The sequence below is a fragment of the Culex quinquefasciatus genome, chromosome 1 (genome assembly GCF_015732765.1).
Source record: "Culex quinquefasciatus strain JHB chromosome 1, VPISU_Cqui_1.0_pri_paternal, whole genome shotgun sequence".
NCBI lineage: Eukaryota > Metazoa > Arthropoda > Insecta > Diptera > Culicidae > Culex > Culex quinquefasciatus.
This window is the reverse complement of record NC_051861.1, coordinates 32,361,821-32,379,341: the sequence shown is the minus strand read 5'-3', so window position 1 is coordinate 32,379,341 and position 17,521 is coordinate 32,361,821. Positions and strand designations below refer to the sequence as shown.

Below are 17,521 nucleotides of genomic sequence, written 5' to 3'. Positions count from 1 at the left end.
AATTGATAAAACAAGATGAGGTGTCCGGGGTTCGAAGCGTCCGGGAATTCGAATCATGACGTTAGAGTTTTGAAATTAAGGGTAACTGAACAGCAATCTGAGAAGAAGTTTTTAGATTTAAAATAATGATTTAGTGCCCAGAGATTTAAAAATTGAAATTGATTGATAATTTGAGATTGACGACTTGAGTGATTTGATTTCAGAAAAGTTTGAAAATACGGTCCAAAGATCATAGGCAATCTTTTGAAGTTCACCCTGAATTTCAAAACCAGAAATGCTTTGGAAATCATTGTCGATCATCGAAGGAGTTCATTGCAGGTGCGCTAAATTTAGCAAATCCAGTTCACAAAACATGATAACGCGATCCTGTCTGACTTGGGCAAGCGCCATCAAAACAAGTGATTAGGGACGGGTGTGTCACGTGGGCGCGAGAACTTTCCTCTTCGTTTCGATGAGGGGCTCTCTCGTATAAAAAGCCAAATAAAAGAAGAAAAAAAGTCCAATGACGTCGTTTCCCCGTAATAGATGATCAGTTCACTATATCAGGAAGGTAGTAAGCAGTACTAAGCCTGCAAAAATAAACAAGTTTGCGTTTGAAAACAGTTTGTATTGCGTTCGAGCCTGGGCGATGTTTTGTACACAGGGCAGGAATTGATCGATCAATAACGGATGGCTACAATCAACGAACGGCCGAGGATCTGCAGAGATTCGTCGGAGATTACGAGGGGTTGTCACGTTTAGGTGAACGTGACGTAACGCGAAGTGCAGTTAGATTTTGCACGTGAGATGTGTTCTTAAAAATAATTGGCAAATTTTTGACTTTTGGTCGCCAATCAGACTTATCAATGTAAGATATATCTCGTATGGTTGATTGTATAACTCTACAAACAAGTTTCAGTTTCATTTTCTATCGATAGAGCACACACACACATATCTAGAGATCTATCCAACCATAGAGAGCTTTGTGATTCTATCACTTCCAACAAAAGTTTCGGTTTTTGGCGAACTAGTAATTAATGCGTCCCCCTGTTTTACCCCCACCCACTTCCAGCACAAACATCCTATCCCAATTCAGAATCTAAACATCGTATTTACCCATATGTACAAATGTTATTTACTTTTTTCTCTACTACAACCTCAATTCCTCATTGTATTGGTGCACTCCGCGAACATTTAGTTTTGTTTTTGTTGTTATTTGGGGCCCGTCTATCTCCAAATACGAGCAAAAAGGCGAAAACCCACACCAGCGTCGCACAGCTGTTTTTATAGTCGACCCGGCATCATCACCACCATCATCGGCGGCGTCTCTGGTCGTTGAGAACTCTACACTCGCGATGTTTTTATTTTTCGCGAGGGCCCATGTATGTACGTGGAGAGGTGTACTCATCCATCACTGCACGATGGGATGGTTTGTTTTTATGTTTGGGGCACAGTTAAAAAAGATTGAAGATATGGCAACCCAGCCTTGAGTGATATTCATGTGGTTTTTTGAAGCCGGATATTACTTATCTGTATGAATGCTATCTAAAGACCTTCCAAACGAGTATAAATGATTGAAGATCTGGCAACCCTGTATCATGTTATGACCACTCAAGTAAAAATCCTGATTTTTGGTGATTTTTCTAGAAAAAAATTTTTTCTTATATACTTCCCAGGGCCACGATGATGGCCTGATATGAGTTACCGAACAACATTGGCAATATGGCGTCGTTTGTTTACAAACATAAGATTGATTGTGGACAAACCGAAAAATTTACTTTTTTGTAAAAAAAATCTATAATTATTGTGCAATAACATTAAGTCTTACAAAACAAACAACATTTTCAGCCATGTGCAACAATTTCCACATCACCCGTGCGGGAAACCGATAATGGGGTAATTCATGCGTTCCAAACTGTCAAAATTCCAAAACGTCATTGCCATTCTTCGGTTCGCTGCTTTTGTTCGTGTTTGAAGTTTCGGGCCGAGACTCTGATACTTCCTATATACCTCTGGAATCTATGACATTTCCCCGAAACCCATATTACCGAAGGGACATTTCCCCGAATGCCACTTCCCCGAAAAGACACTTCCCCTAATAGTCATTTCCCCGAATTCCATTTACCCGAATTTCCCATTTCCCCTAATCGTCCACATCTCCGAATGCTATTTTCCCGAATGGGCCACAATCCCGGATGCCACTTACCCGATTAGTCATATCCCTGAATAGTCATTTCCCTGAATGCCATTTCCCCATTTGCACATTATCTGCTTTGTAAATGCGGCCTCGATACTCTTCATGGTCAAAGGAAAAATTACTTTACTTATCATCAAAGTCAGCAAAGTAGTCAACCATACTCACTGAAGTTATGCGGGTATATTCCAGGGCCAAAATCCGTCGACCTCTGGCTTGTTACGGCGGTAGACCCACAGATCTTAACTTCAGTGAGTCCTTGGATGACCCAGTACATCCAAACTCATCAGAAAAGTAGTCTACAATACTCACTGTAGCTATGCGGATATGTTCCGGGGTCAAAATCCGTCGACCTCTGGCTTGTTACGGCGGTAGACCCACAGATCTTAACTTCAGGGTGTCCTTGGATTTGTTTTGTAATTTTCCTCGAGGGAGGGAGGGGTCTGACATTTCAAAAAAACTGTCCACGTGGTTTATGGATAGTCCCTAGGCGCGTGGACAATTTCCAATTCGAGCAAAAAATATCAAACTCAAAACCGAGCTCAAAATTCAAAAAAATCTGCCTTCGATTATCCGCCGGACACTCGACTAGCAACAGTCAGTGATAGAGAAAAAGAGCTGTCGATTGATAGCTATCATTGCAAAATTGATCGAAATTCCGATCAAATGTCAAACGAACTAGTGATACGCGAATGAATTTCGGGAGAGAGTCAATTAAGCATTTGAGTGACTTTGTGTGGCGCTCATTCATTCGTGTGTGTTTGAGCGAAAGCAGAATGTCTAGGTCAGGCAGACCTAGCATAAATGAGAGAAGAACTCAATCAACTGTCAGAAAAAATGTCGATCCATCACAACCCCTGGTTTTTAGCATAAAACATTGGCTACTATGGGAGCGTTCTTTTATTACGTAACGCAGTAGGGGGGGAGGGGGGGTCGGAGGCCGTGTTACGCTCCATACAAAATTTTTAAAATTTGTATGGAAATTTTGTTACGAGGGGGGGGGAGGGGGTCTAAAAGTCCGATTTTTCGCGTTACGTAATAAAAGAACGCTCCCTATGATTACAAACGGGAAGGCATATATTTTGAATATTTTTATTTTGCTCGCTCAAAACCGATATTTGTTAATAACATTTCATGAAAAAACATGAGATTTTTTCACAATGCCAGAGGTCAAAATGAATAACGTCATGATTCGAAATCCGGACACTTAGTAGCATATCATTTTTGTTATAGCTGGCAAAAAATCATAAAATAAGTTGGAAATGTAAAAATATCATCAGGATGTAGTATAAACAGTCAGTTTCAAGAAAATGCATGCAAAATATGTCTTTTCAAACAATTTTTCATCAGAATTTCAAAATTAAGATGACTTGTTGTGCTTCGAATCCCGGACACTGATAAAAGCTGATTCGAAATCCGGACACTTTTGCTTCGAATTCCGGACACTCGATTTTACTTATGAATCGCACAAATTTGGACTGAAATGTTAGTGAATGGCATTCTTTAGCTCTCAAATAAGCTGATAACATCAAAACAATCGATAGTTTATATAAACATTTGCTAGAATTTAAGGAAATCGTAACCATAAATTTCTGCTTTGCCTTCCCGGTGCTTCGAACGCCTATGAAATATTTCAAGTGAAATGTTTCGCATTTTTGGTAAACTTATAATTTTATTCTATTTAATTGTTTTGGCATTAACTACAGCGTTCAAACAAACTTTAAATGAAAGTTGATGTTGGAGTTCATCAAATAACATAGTTTTGGCATTCATAATGCGAACTTATATTCAAATAATTGATAAAACAAAATGAAGTGTCCGGGTTTCGAAGCGTCCGGGAATTCGAATCATGACGTTATATCCAAAATATGTGCCTCTGTATCAAAAAGTGGTCAAAGGCAAACTTGTAGAGAATTTGACGGGCTTTCCGAAAAAAATACACTGAAAGAAAAAAACAAGCCACTTTTATGAGATTTGCTGATTTTTAAGCTTAAAAGTCAAATTTGAGGGGGAGCCCACGATTTTTTTTCGTTCAAAATTTTTGTGAAGATAGCCTAAGATGTTACAAAAAGACTCACAAAAAATGCAGAATGGAGCAATTCACCTAAAAAAATACAAAAATCATTTACTGAAACTGTTTTTTTGAAAAGTGCTCTAAACATAAAAATTTTCAAAAACCGAATACGGAAATCGATTATATATATAGAAGTGGGAAAAACTGAAGCGTTTTAATTTAAAAAAAACACAGAATTTACTGCCCGCTTGGTTTTCATGGAGTTAACTGTTTAGATTGAAAATAATTCATGTGCCTGAAACATGTTTGCTAAGGAGTGTGGAAGGTACCATCCAATTATTTAGTTTTTTTTTTCAGAAATTGACTTTTTTCCGAAATGTGTTTTTACCTATAACTTTTCTGAAGACACCAATCAGATTCTAGAATTTTTGGATAACATATTTTGTATGGATTTGATTGTTGGAGAAACATTTCTCTCTCTCTCTCTCTCTCGAGTACTCGCCGCGAGTCTCGAGCTGCCAAGAGCAACTCACCGATTTTCCGTTCTCTCCTCTGCTCTAAACGAGCCAGCTCGCTTGGCAGAATTGCCCGCTAGCGAGAAGTTGGCAACGAGTTGTCAAGAGAAAAAATCCGAAGGGAGCATGGCTCTTCTCTCTCGCGCACGAAAGATCGGTAAAAGGAATCTAAAAAAATCATCTTTATGATTATTCAGCGGAACATCTTTTTCACTACTACACTTGCAAGTGTAACGTCACACGTCCAAATATGACCTGTCACATTTTGCAAACAAAGTTAAATAAATATTTTTAAGGGGTGCTGACAAGGAAATCCACAAAAAAAAACATCAACAGATTGATTTTCTTGGAGAAGTTCGGGAGCGATTTTATTTTGCGTGATTTGCCTCCTCTCTCTTTCGCGGGTGAAGAAAGTTCGCAAGCGAAATTGATTTTTTTGCGATTATTCCATGCCTGGTAGCATATCATTTTTTTTTTTGGCAAAAATGATGTAAAAAGTTGGAATTGGAAAAATATCATCAGGATGTAGTATAAACAGTCAATTTTAAAAGAATACATGCAAAATATGTCTTTTCTTACCAATTTTCATCAGAATTTCAAAATTAAAATGACTTGTTGTGCTTCGACTCCCGGACACTGGTGAAAACTGATTCGAAATCCGGACACTCGATTTTGATTATGAATCGCACAAATTTGGACTGAAATTTAAGTGAATGGCATTCTTTAGGTCTCAAATAAGCTTTTAACATCAAAACAATCGATAATTTGTATTAAAAAAATGCTAGAATTCAAAGAAATCAGAACCATAAATTTCTGCTTTGTCTCGCCGGTGCTTCAAACGCTTATGAAATATTTCAGCGAAATGTTTCACAGTTTTGGTAAACTATGTTTTAATTTAATTTAATTGTTTTGGTATTGGCTACAGCGTCCAAACATTTTTGAAATGAAAGTTGATGTTAGAATTCATCAAATATCACAGTTTTGACAATAATTATGCAAACTTATATCAAAATAATTGATAAAACAAGATGAGGTGTCCGGGAATTCGAATCATGACGTTACTACGATTGAAGTCGTTCGCATTGATAGGCTTGATAAACAAATTGCTAGCTCTTGGAACGAAGACTCGCGAGCGCGAGCGAGGAGAGGAAAGGACTAAAAGTTCTGTCGTCCGCGAGCGAGCAAAGCTTTTCTTCTTCGCGCTCGAATTACACAACACACAACTTCTAAAACACATTTGACAACAATTTCCACCACAAATTCTGTGTGGGCCCGCATAGCGCCCCCCTGTCTATGGATCTCAATATGTGTGCAGGGACATCAACCTCCTGCCTCCGCACGTCAACACACACCGCTGTCAGCGCACGGCAGCACAGCCAGTCCCTCGGCAGCGGTCGAACAGTCTGGTGGCGTCTCGGCCACACTGGAGATCCCGACACGTGGGAATCACAGTCTCCACAATGGCGAATCCTGCCAGGAGAAAAATTTCTTTTCTGGTGTGTTTTTTTTTCTCGACATCCCCTCAGCGCGGTTGCAGGTGAGTTAAAAAGAAGGCGGTGACGCATTCTTGTGGTGTGAAAAGTTCTGTTGTTAGAATGTGGTCAAGAAGAAGGGAAAGTGACGAGGAGACAGAAGTCAAATAAAATTGAACTGCGTGAGAGGGAGAAAGAAATGACAGGTCGGCAGGAGTATCAGATTTTCAATATCTGTACTTTTTGTGGTTTGTCTGCAAACAAAATCATTTGTTCTCAATAATATTCTTTTGTTTTTGAGAATGTTAGGTTTTTGTTTCGCACGATTTTTAAGGTAGTTATGAACAAAATGTTTCTTCTTTTTTTGTAATTAAAGCACCTGGTTGCTGAATACAGAAGAAAATAACAAAAATTAAATGGGTGTGAAAGGACCATAAGGAAGTGGTCGAAGGAAACTGTTTGACGTTGTGAAAGAGGAGATGGCTTGTAGATATTCACTGGAAAGTTTGAGGTGAAGGCAAGGGTGAAGGGGCTTGTGAATGTCCACTTATGCCTGGCGTAAATATGGCTTGTGGATGTTCACTGAAAGGCTTGTAGAATTGGAGGCTTGTGAATATCTTCAGTAAGGCAAAAGGGGACAGGGTTCGTGAATGTTTACGTAACAACTTGCGAGAAGACAACAACGGCTTGTGAGCTCTCACTGAAAGGCCCTTCCGGCTTGTGAACTCGCTGAATAGGCCGCAACGATTCAACAACGGCTTGTGAGCTCTCACTGAAAGGCCCTTCCGGCTTGTGAACTCACTGAATAGGCCGCAACGATTCAACAACGGCTTGTGAGCTCTCACTGAAAGGCCCTTCCGGCTTGTGAACTCACTGAATAGGCCGCAACGATTCAACAACGGCTTGTGAGCTCTCACTGAAAGGCCCTTCCGGCTTGTGAACTCACTGAATAGGCCGCAACGATTCAACAACGGCTTGTGAGCTCTCACTGAAAGGCCCTTCCGGCTTGTGAACTCACTGAATAGGCCGCAACGATTCAACAACGGCTTGTGAGCTCTCACTGAAAGGCCCTTCCGGCTTGTGAACTCGCTGAATAGGCCGCAACGACTGGTGAACACTCACTGAAAGGCCTGTCTGGCTTGTGAGCACAACGGAAGACATCAACGGCTTGTGATCTCTCACTGAAAGGCCCTTCTGGCTTGTGAAATAACTAAAGGGCGCAACGACTGGTGAACACACACTGAAAGGGAATGCCTGATAAAAGTAAGAAAAAAATTAAAATGAAAAGAGTGGAGAGATACATTCATAAAAATGTGTATGGCACCATAGCAAACAAGTAAAAAAATGAGAGAAGAAAGAAATGGTTTTGTAAAAATGTGTTAGGAAATACATCAGAAGAAAGGATAATCGATAAAAATCTAAAAAATAATAATTCGCGAGCAGCGTCTTCCTCTTTCATTGGACGGTCGTCGAGGCTTGTGCATCGTGGTGGCTACAAGGGTGTCGGCAACAAATTAGCGTCTCCATAATGATTTAAAGATTATATCCTTGTCCTGGTAGCAGACTTAGCCGAATCGTTACGCTGTCCGCTTTGTAAGCGGATGATCATGGGTTCGATTCCCATCTGCTCCAACCTTCCATCGGATTGGGAAGTAAAACGTCGGTCCCGGCCTCGGTTGTTGTTAGGCCGTTAAGTCATTCCAGGTGTGGGAGTCATCTTCCTGCTATAAAGACAAACAACACACCAACCAAGCCTGCTCCGGTGGCATCGCTGGCGGCGGTTGGACTCGCAATCCAAAGGTCGTCAGTTCGAACCCTGGGGGTGGAAGGTTCCTTGGAGCAGAAAGAGGTTTGGGTGCCCTCCCCATTCAAGCCTTCGGACTCCTAGGTTCGAGCAGAAACTTGCAATAAAGACCACAGAAGACCTGGGGGTCGTGAATGTGGTGGTTTGTATTTGATCCTTATCCTAATTCTAAAGCTTAAAGGAGAGTGCATGTCAGTTTTTTAGCAAGTAGGTCCCCTCAAATGAGAAGCACCAGCGTTGCTGTATTTTTTTTTCTAGAGAAGGGGGAAGATGTGTGGGCCCGCATAGCGCCCCCCTGTCTATGGATCTCAATATGTGTGCAGGGACATCAACCCCCTGCCTCCGCACGTCAACACACACCGCTGTCAGCGCACGGCAGCACAGCCAGTCCCTCGGCAGCGGTCGAACAGTCTGGTGGCGTCTCGGCCACACTGGAGATCCCGACACGTGGGAATCACAGTCTCCACATCCACCACAAATTCAAACTGACCTTTTGCTGCAGTAGTGGAAAACAAACGAGCACCGCGTTAGATTCTCTCTCCTCTCTCTCTCTCGGAGCATATTGGTTTGTGACTGTCGTCGACTGACGGAGTAGGCCAAGAAATTCACAAGTTCAAAGTAGCTCACGAATGGTTGCGCGTTGCAATCGGCACCGATTGCATCAGTGATGAGCGAGTTATTTCTAATTTTTTAACTGTGCTAACCGTCATCACAATCATGAAGCCAGCGCGAGAATCGCGTTTCTTCTTCCTTCCATACCTCATTCTGGTATACCATACCATTCAAAGTTCCAACCAACCAACCAGCCGGTCAGTCAGTCAGCCAATTCATTCCGTGGTGTATAGTATAGTAGGTATAGATGGAAACAACCGCAGCAAGAAGTCGTCGTCGGGAGAATATATGAAAAATAAATTCGCGACTCGCAGTCCCGCTCAGTACGAGACTTTACGTCGCTCGGCTCGGATGTGTTCTCGGCTTCTTAATGCACGACTGTTCAAATCTTCGTCGGCCCTCGTGTGAGCGTTCGTGATCACATTTCGTGTAGATTTTGTTTTGTGCTGTGACTGTACTAGCTTGTTGACCATCGCGCACGGAATTTAAGCAGACACTAAGATATTGATGTGTTCAAGAATTTATCAGCTGACGGAGCGGACTCCTGCTCGTAACCGGCCGGCCGGAACCTGTGAGACTCCTCAGCATCAGGTTACGCACAGCAAAACAACATAAAACTGCGCGCTGAAGTTGATCCGCGCTTTCGTAGACGACGACTTGAGTGAGCTTGCGGGAGAGGTCTACGCCGGCAATGGGGCGTTGTAGTGAAGGGAAGAGCCGTAAAATTTAATAACAATTTCGCGTTTTTTGTTGTTGTTGTTGTTTGCTGGTGCCTTCAAGCTTTGATGAAGTGAGAATAAAAGTGAATTTTTACGTTTTCCGAGTTGGAGTTCTCCCTTTCGATTGGAATACCGGACAGGGAAGAAGTGGCTGGCAAAGTGCTGCTGTACGTTGAAGAAGTTTCAGAACTGACAAGAAGTCGCGAAGAAGCTACAGTAATTACTATTACACACATTTGCGGGAGAGTGGAGCTCGGGGCGAGATGGTGATCGGGACGAGCTAGAAGAAGTTCGGTTTCTGTGTCAGACTCGCTCAGGTGTGGTGTGTGGTCTGTGGAGGAAGTGAGGAGGATCGCCGGGAGTTGTGTGGTATTACATAAGGCAGACTGGTCTACAGTGAATAGGAGAAGTGGTGCAAAAAAAGCAAGGCAAAGCTGGAGGAAGTGGTTGGCGAAGATTGGAGTGGCGAATTATCTAACAATGATGGATACCTGGATGCAAGAAGTGGTAGGTTTCCGGTAGCGAGGTGATGGTAGTTCTTTTTACGAGAGAACGGTGGAGATCGTCAGTGATGGGAAGCAAATTTAATAATTCATCAATTGAAATCATTGAGTCAATCTTATATTGTTTTGTTTAATTATTTTAGAAAATGTAAAATTATCTCCAAATAACATATTTCACACGAAGTCTAACAAAATAAAAAAAAAACTTAAGAATTTTCAAAAGATCTTCAGTCAATGATTTTTTTTCTAGCAACGTTTTATTTGATTGCTTTCGCTGCGCTAACAAACATTGTTTATCTACAAAAAATGACAGTAGAGTGACGTTGATTTTGAGGCGTGTGACGTTCTACCTTCAAGTATACTAGTGAAATTAAATAATCATGAAATTAATTTTCTCAACATTCGTCCGACAGAAATAAAACAAATGATATTAGGACCATTAAAACAAAGTAATTTAGTCATAAATTGTAATTTGAAAACCTTTCTTTAAGATATCAAAAAAATAAAATAAAGTTATTACAACTCATTCTTGTTAAAAATCTAATCCTTTCTTGATTCTTATTTCTTCAGTGCTTTCGAACATTGCGTTTTATAAATCCTTATTGCGTTCTCATTGTTTTGCAGAAATGCAATTAACTTCATTAAATATTACCAAGTCGGTGAAGCTTGTTTCAAATTATATAATTTTAAAACTTGTATTTACTGGGGTTGACCACACAATATTCCCAAAATTCGCCAAATTGTGGATTTTAAAGTGCTTAAACTAGTTTTCAACTCCCGGGTGATTCAGACAGTCACAGAGTTTCTTACAAATTACAACGTGTAAATTAAATTTATTAGGTCAAATGAGCCAAGTGTTTCATTAGAAAAAAGCAAACAATTAAATGTTTGTTCAATAAAGTCTATTTAACTTTAATGTAAATTTAAAGTTTAGTAAAAAAATAAAACTTTTGCTTTAATTTACAAGTGAAAAATCTTTTCCATAAAAATATTAATTTATATTCTATGAAAACCAATTTAGAAGCAAAAATCGAATTTTTTTTCAAGATAGTTTTAAATAACAAAATCACATAAAATTGTAATTACAAACTAACTTTTACTGTTCGTTGTGAGAAATTGAATACGTTTTCAAAAATTAAATGTTTGTATTTCAATTTTTTTTTATTTGAAGAATGAATTCAACTCCGGATGACAGAAGTCGAAAACTATATTTTTAATATTTAAATGATATTTTGAATAAAATTTTATGTAAATAAGTTTCAAGAGCAAAGTTTTATTCGATATTTTTACTTTGGTATTTTTTAGTTTTGTAGTTTTTGTTTTGGATGAAACTATGCTTATGCATCCCGTGTGTAAAAACAAAGTTTTGTTTTACAAGTCAACAGAATTATACGAACTGGTCATACAGTGTAGGCATTTTAATATTCTACTAATCATTGTTATTTTTTAAAATAAAATTCACCGTTTTCAAGTTATAGGCTTTATTGGGGCCAAACATTTGGAATTATGTTATTTTTTTCATTTGAAAGATAGTTATTGTGGAAACGCATAATTATTTTCAAAAAGTTGAGATAATTTCCTTGAAAAATAACTTTGATGATCGGAATTGTGTACTGAATAGAAACTATTGGTACTTTTTTTTAAATTTTGAGTCCTAAAATTAAAAGAAATAAAATTCAGTTACAGTTTCAATTTTTATAAACCTTCGCGAAGGTGCTTCTTTTTTATTGTAAATATTTGCCTAGAGTAAAATTTAAAAATTTGGTTCAGGTTGAAGTACTCAATCAACTCAACTCAACTTAAAAATAAGCAGAGAGTATCACAAAATGCTTTAAACATAATAACAGTTATGATGATGTTGAAATGTTTAACAATATTTGCTGAAAAAATCATAAAAATATTTTTTTGCAATTCCGTCGTGAAACTACACACAAGAAAATATTTCCGAATGTTACATCATTTATGATGTAACACTTTTGCACGTCATTAAACATTTAAATTTAAATGTAATTTGATGTAAATTTGCAACAAATTATACGTAAAAACATGATTTTACGTGTGGTTCAACCGTTTACGTCGAATCTCAAGTTTACATCAACTATGTTTACATGTTATTCATGTTTTCCGTGTCGAGTTAATTCACATATTTTTTTCTGTGTACTTACTTTTCCTGTCATTCTTGAACGACGAAAAAGCCTACTTTTCTGTACCAAAAATAACAGAATCGAATAGCGACACTTTTCGAAATAAATGCTGAAAAGTTCTACTTTTCAGCACTCAAATGGGTACTGAAAAGTAGAACTTTTCAGCATTTATTTCGAAAAGTAACACTTTTCAACATTTTTTTGATTTAAACGATTTATTGACAAAATACATGAAAATTTGACATAAAATTTCACTCAGTGTGTGTTTTTTGGAATTGCAAAAAATGTTGTATGGAACTCGTTGCAAAACTTGATTTTTTCAGCACTCTTCGTATTTATCCAACTCGGTGAACCTCGTTGGATAAATGTACGACTCGTGCTGAAAAAATCCTGTTTTTGAACTTGCTGCATAAACTACTATTAATTACCGTCATCAGGGGTAACATTGAGTTTAGGGGTGAGATTGGCTCTTACAAAAATGGTAAAATTTGTATAACCCAATCTCACCCCCAGACTCAATGGTACACAGAAAAAAGATGGTAATATTCATCAGGGAATGGTGACAGATTTTGTGTCAAAAAATGTGTAATATTACATCAGAAACTGGTGAATTCTCATCAGTTTCGGATCAATTCCCAAGTAACCGCGAGGCACTAAATAGCGGCATTAAATCAGCATTATATTGGCATTTAATACCAGCAAATAATGCTTCAAAACATTAAATCACCACTTTTCCCTTGAGAAATATTTCAAGTGGCGCACAGTGATGCCGATTTAATGCCTCACCGAACTGCTTTATCGACGTCAAGGCTGGAGGAAAAAAAAGGACAACTAGCTGCCCCACACACTTGGTAGTGGGCCTCCTTTGTTTTTTTTTCTCCTGTTGCGTGTCATGTGTGAGTGTGACACTTTGATGTTATTCTTGCATTTTTCTCGTCGATCTCCAGGATGCGCGCCAGCCAACTGATGTATTCTGAAATGAGTGTTTGTTTTGAAAGTTTTAATCGATGTGGTTGATGCATCGAACATTAAGGAAGACTTTCTTTCTGCTGTTTCGAGTTTCTGGTTCATGAGAAAAACCCGTTGTCATTTTGTTGGACGAAAATTATTGACGAGTCACTCAGCAAATTGCGGCCATCCAGTCAAGTACAGTACAACCAATAACGGAAGGCTTGGGGTTAATAGGGACAAGTAATGGCTAACAGCTAACCTAAACTGTTTTTCCGAGGAGTGCTTGGTCAACGGTTGGCAAAATTTCACAAAGTGTATCAGACTTCCGGAAAGCAGCTTTTTGCTTGCGAGAAAAGTCATTTAATTTACCAGAGAACTTTTGATAATGTCCTTTGTGCTATGGGCATATGTTTTGAAAAATTTGGCTCAATTACAGGCTGCAGTTTTCCACACAAAAAAAAAATAAACAAAAAAAAACTCTTCAGTCAGCGGGAGTTGAACCCAGTTCACGCAAAAATAAAACTGTTGCACACTGGGGGAAATGCGCCTTAGCCCGCACGCTTATTGGAACAGTATAACGGGAGAAGGATAAAAGTCAATAAGAGCGTGACTGGCTGAAATGTTTTCCGTATGGATGGGTTACTTTGTTGATAAACATCAAATGCTTTGAAGCACATTTTCAAGGTCGTAAATGGTGATTTAATGCCAGTTGTAATGCTGCAAAGTTTTGGTACTTTGAGGCATTCGCAAAGCTTATTTACTACTTCAAAGCATTCGAGTGCTGATTTAGTACTGAATAAATACTTCAATTTAGTGCTTGTGGTTACTTGGGTTTACATCGGGTTCTCATTTTTACACATTTTTTAGGTAAAATTACTCAAAAAAAGGTTAAAATTAACCAACCAAAATTTCAACTTTCCAAAATTCGACTTTTTGTTTCGGCTTAATAAAGAATATATATAAAAAAATATAAAAGCAAAATCAATGAAAAATTCGTACTTCTGTAAGTTAAAATTAAGGGGTAGTCGAAAACAACGCCAAAGCTGATCCCAATAAAAATTCTTTTATCAAAACCTTGGCAAAGAACCACCATGTAATAATTAAAGCCGCACATGTGATAATTTTATGAAAAGTAAAAAGTAGTTTGCAAATTTATTTTGGGGAAAAATCTAGATTGGAAAAGTTTAAAAACCAAAAAAAACTCCGTGCATTGTCGTCGCTCTTCGTATGAAAGAAGCCTCAATCTTGTCGTGCTGTTTGGCGCACTCTGAAAATTGAAGTAACAACTGCGACAACTGGCCAAAGGGATTTCAGGTCAGAACGCGTTTGACACAAGTACATGCCCGACTACCGTGAACATTTGTAATTATAATTCGGAACTCCGGCAACCAAATCCAACAAAACTTCGGGACATTGCACAGAATAGGGGAACAGCATCTAATTCCAGCGTGCCTCTAATGTTGGCAGGTCAGAACTTTGACATTCAATTAAAGCTAATTAAAAGCGTTTCCAACTGAAACCGAATGATAAATAGCTCAATAAGAAGTGAGCAAGCAAGTTTCTATCAGAAGTTTTGCAAAATTAGTTGTTTAAATAGTGAAAATCAGCAAATTGGATGGAGTTAGGAGCGAGTGCTTAACCTGCCAAACATACGAGAATTTACCCTAGTCAGCCAAGCAAAATGTGTTTGGTATTTTTAGCTTATTCTAGGTCAAACGTCAGAATGCGCATTGAAAGCGTATAACGTCATGATTTGAAATCCGAACACTTAGTAGTATCTCATTTCTGTTATAGCTGGCAAAAAATCATGTAACAAGTTGGAAATGTAGAAATATTATCAGGATGTAGATGTAACAGTCAGTATTTAGAGAATGCTTGCAAAATATGTCTTTTCTAACAATTTTTCATCAGAATTTTAAAATTAAAATGACCTGTTGTGCTTCGAATCCCGGACACTGATATAAGATGATTCGAAATCCGGACACTCGATTTTGCTTATGAACTTCACAAATTTGGACGGAAATGTTAGTGAAGGGCATTGTTTAGGTCTCGAATAAGCTGTTTACATCAAAACAATCGATATTTTATATAAAAATTTGCTAGAATTTAAGGAAATCAAAGCTATTAATTTCTGCTTTGCCTTCCCGTTGCATCGGACGCCAATGAAATATTTCTGTGTAATGTTTCACATTTTTGGTAAACTTATAATTTTATTTTATTGTATTGGCATTAACTACAGCGTTCAAAAAAACTTTAAATGAAAGTTGATGTTATAATTCATCAAATATCACAGTTTTGACAATAATTATGCGAACTTATATCAAAATAATTGTTAAAACAAGATGAGATGTCCCGGTTTTGAAGCGTCCGGGAATTCGAATCATGATGTTATCCCCGATAAAAATTTGCTCCAAAAATTTTGCAAAAAAAGACTCGTAAAAATCATAACTAACCTTAATTACATGCAAAAACTCAACAACAATTAATATTACACTTAGTTCATGGCACTTTTCGCCAGTTAATCTAAACCTACATTTTTGTTGTAATGTTTCTGTCGCTACAAAATTTACTCCCTGCAAACTGCAAGTCAGTGATGCAATAAAGTTGATTGCTTTCCCCAAAAAATGCTCTCATTTTGCCCCCCAAAAAAACAACATAAATCTCCATAATCGCGTCTCCAGACACGGAATTAGTTGCATTGTCAACCGCAAAACTTGCGCCAAATGTGGTGGCTTTTTCACCTTAAAATTTCGTATGAAAAGCCATCCCCTGAGCTAGAATGAACGCGTCGACAGGGGAACTGTCAGAATCAAGGGGGAAACAAGCTGCATTTAACAATTATTGCACACAAAAAGCTTGAACAACTTGCAAAAACGCAGCCCATTCTCTGCACAAGTGCACGACCAAAAGTATGCATGCTGCAAAAAAAAATGTCATTTATCCAACTATACAGACTTTATGGTGGGTTCACCACAAGTCACGATTTGATAACGGTGACGTGTCGTTATTTGATATTACATGTTCTGTTTTTCAAAAGCAAAAAATGTCAAAATTAATTGCTATTATAATTATTATTAAATTTTCAAAAAATTACCAGTTTGATTTCCTACCATTTTTTATTAAAATAATTGTTAAAAAGTGGTAACAAGGGGAATTGATCGCGGAAATGAGTATCGCGTGCAGCGTGCACTGACAAAAGATACACGCGTTTCCTGTCAAATGTGACGCGAAAAAGACCAACAACAACAACAACAAGATCAGCCGACCAAATCGTGTGACTTAAACTGAATCTTGTTTTGCGTTTTTGTTCCTCTTTTTTTTTGCCAAACAATTATTCTTCATTAGTTTGTGCTAGCACGCGGTCTCGTCGTTCTTATCGTTTTTGCCGCGGCGATCTTGGCAACGCGAGCAAAACTGACCGTTTTTTTTGATGTGATCGATGCGGCGCAGCTCAAGCTTTTACGATGCATTGTGACAGTGACAGTGAAAGATCACTATCTGTAATGGGTTTGTGGCCCCAAAACAATTCAATCTATTTCAGCAAGTTGTGCATTGTGCGGGTTTAATTGCTAGTCGGCTAGTGTCGGTAGAACAGTAGAAGTGGCTGTTGGAGAGGGGTTAGTTAATTAATTAGTTGATGTGTAATTGTCAGGAAATATATGAATTTGAGTTGTTGTTCAAATTCAGAATTTATGTAAATGAGTGCAGATTTGATCAGTTTATCCAACAAATCTAGATTTAAACGTTGTTAGAAAAGATGAATCTTCTTAAATTTTCAAAATAACTAAGTTCTATTACAGCGTTGTTGCAATTACAGTCATTTTTCCAATATAATTAATTGTTCTTATTTGTTCAGCTTTGTTATTACCAGACAAGAGCAGACAACTGGCCGGCGGCGTCGGCCAACATACTATTTGACAACATGACTACAACTATAGACCACCTGAAAGTACACAAACATTCCCATACGGCCCAATAATCATCGTGTTTGTCACGGTAAATAAATTCCGACGCCACAGTGCCTTAACTAGTGATGGTGGTGCTATTTGGCACTATATAGATGTAGGTATAGTGCTTCCGATAGGCTTTAGTCACCGACACGATACCAAAAACAAACCTGAAGAATGAGAGAATAGAGCCAAAATAACAAATAATTCTCTCATTTCTTTCACGCTGTGCTCACCAACACATGAAAACAACTGAACTGATGATGATCGTGAAGATGATGATGATTTTTCTGTTGCTCGACAAACGTCGTAGTTGTTGTGGTGTTGTTGATGGATATAAAGTGTATCGTGACTAGCTTTACCTTGAACTTGGCCGAGATATTCTCATTTCGCTCTCTTTCTCCTTCGTCACTGCTGAATGGGTAAACGACGAGAAAGGCTTTCCTCGCCGTGTACTTTAATTGTATCACGAATGATGAATTTGAATAGTGCGTGCGGGATTTGTGAGTGATGTTTTCAGAATCATTTCGAGATTTAATAATTATAATATTCCTTCAAAAACACTATATAAATTTTAGTCAAACTTTTCAAATATTAAATTGCACAACAAATCATTTTATAAAGTACCTAATAAAATTGATGCAATGATTCTTCCCGTGAAAGTCAC

General features: G+C 38.2%; 1 protein-coding gene across 7 annotated transcripts in view; it reads left to right on the top strand.

The window, feature by feature from the left end:
• Positions 1-17,521, top strand: part of LOC6045204 (steroid hormone receptor ERR2) — a 66,767-nt gene that overhangs the window by 30,979 nt on the left and 18,267 nt on the right. The window contains exon 1 of one of the 7 annotated variants that reach the window (XM_038249942.1): positions 8,853-9,816. The exons of the other annotated variants lie outside the window; for them this stretch is intronic. Within the exon in view, the coding sequence (XP_038105870.1) occupies positions 9,790-9,816 (27 nt within the window). The 5' untranslated portion in view covers positions 8,853-9,789. Of the gene's footprint in view, positions 1-8,852; positions 9,817-17,521 lie in introns of those variants that run through there. 7 annotated transcript variants of the gene reach the window in all.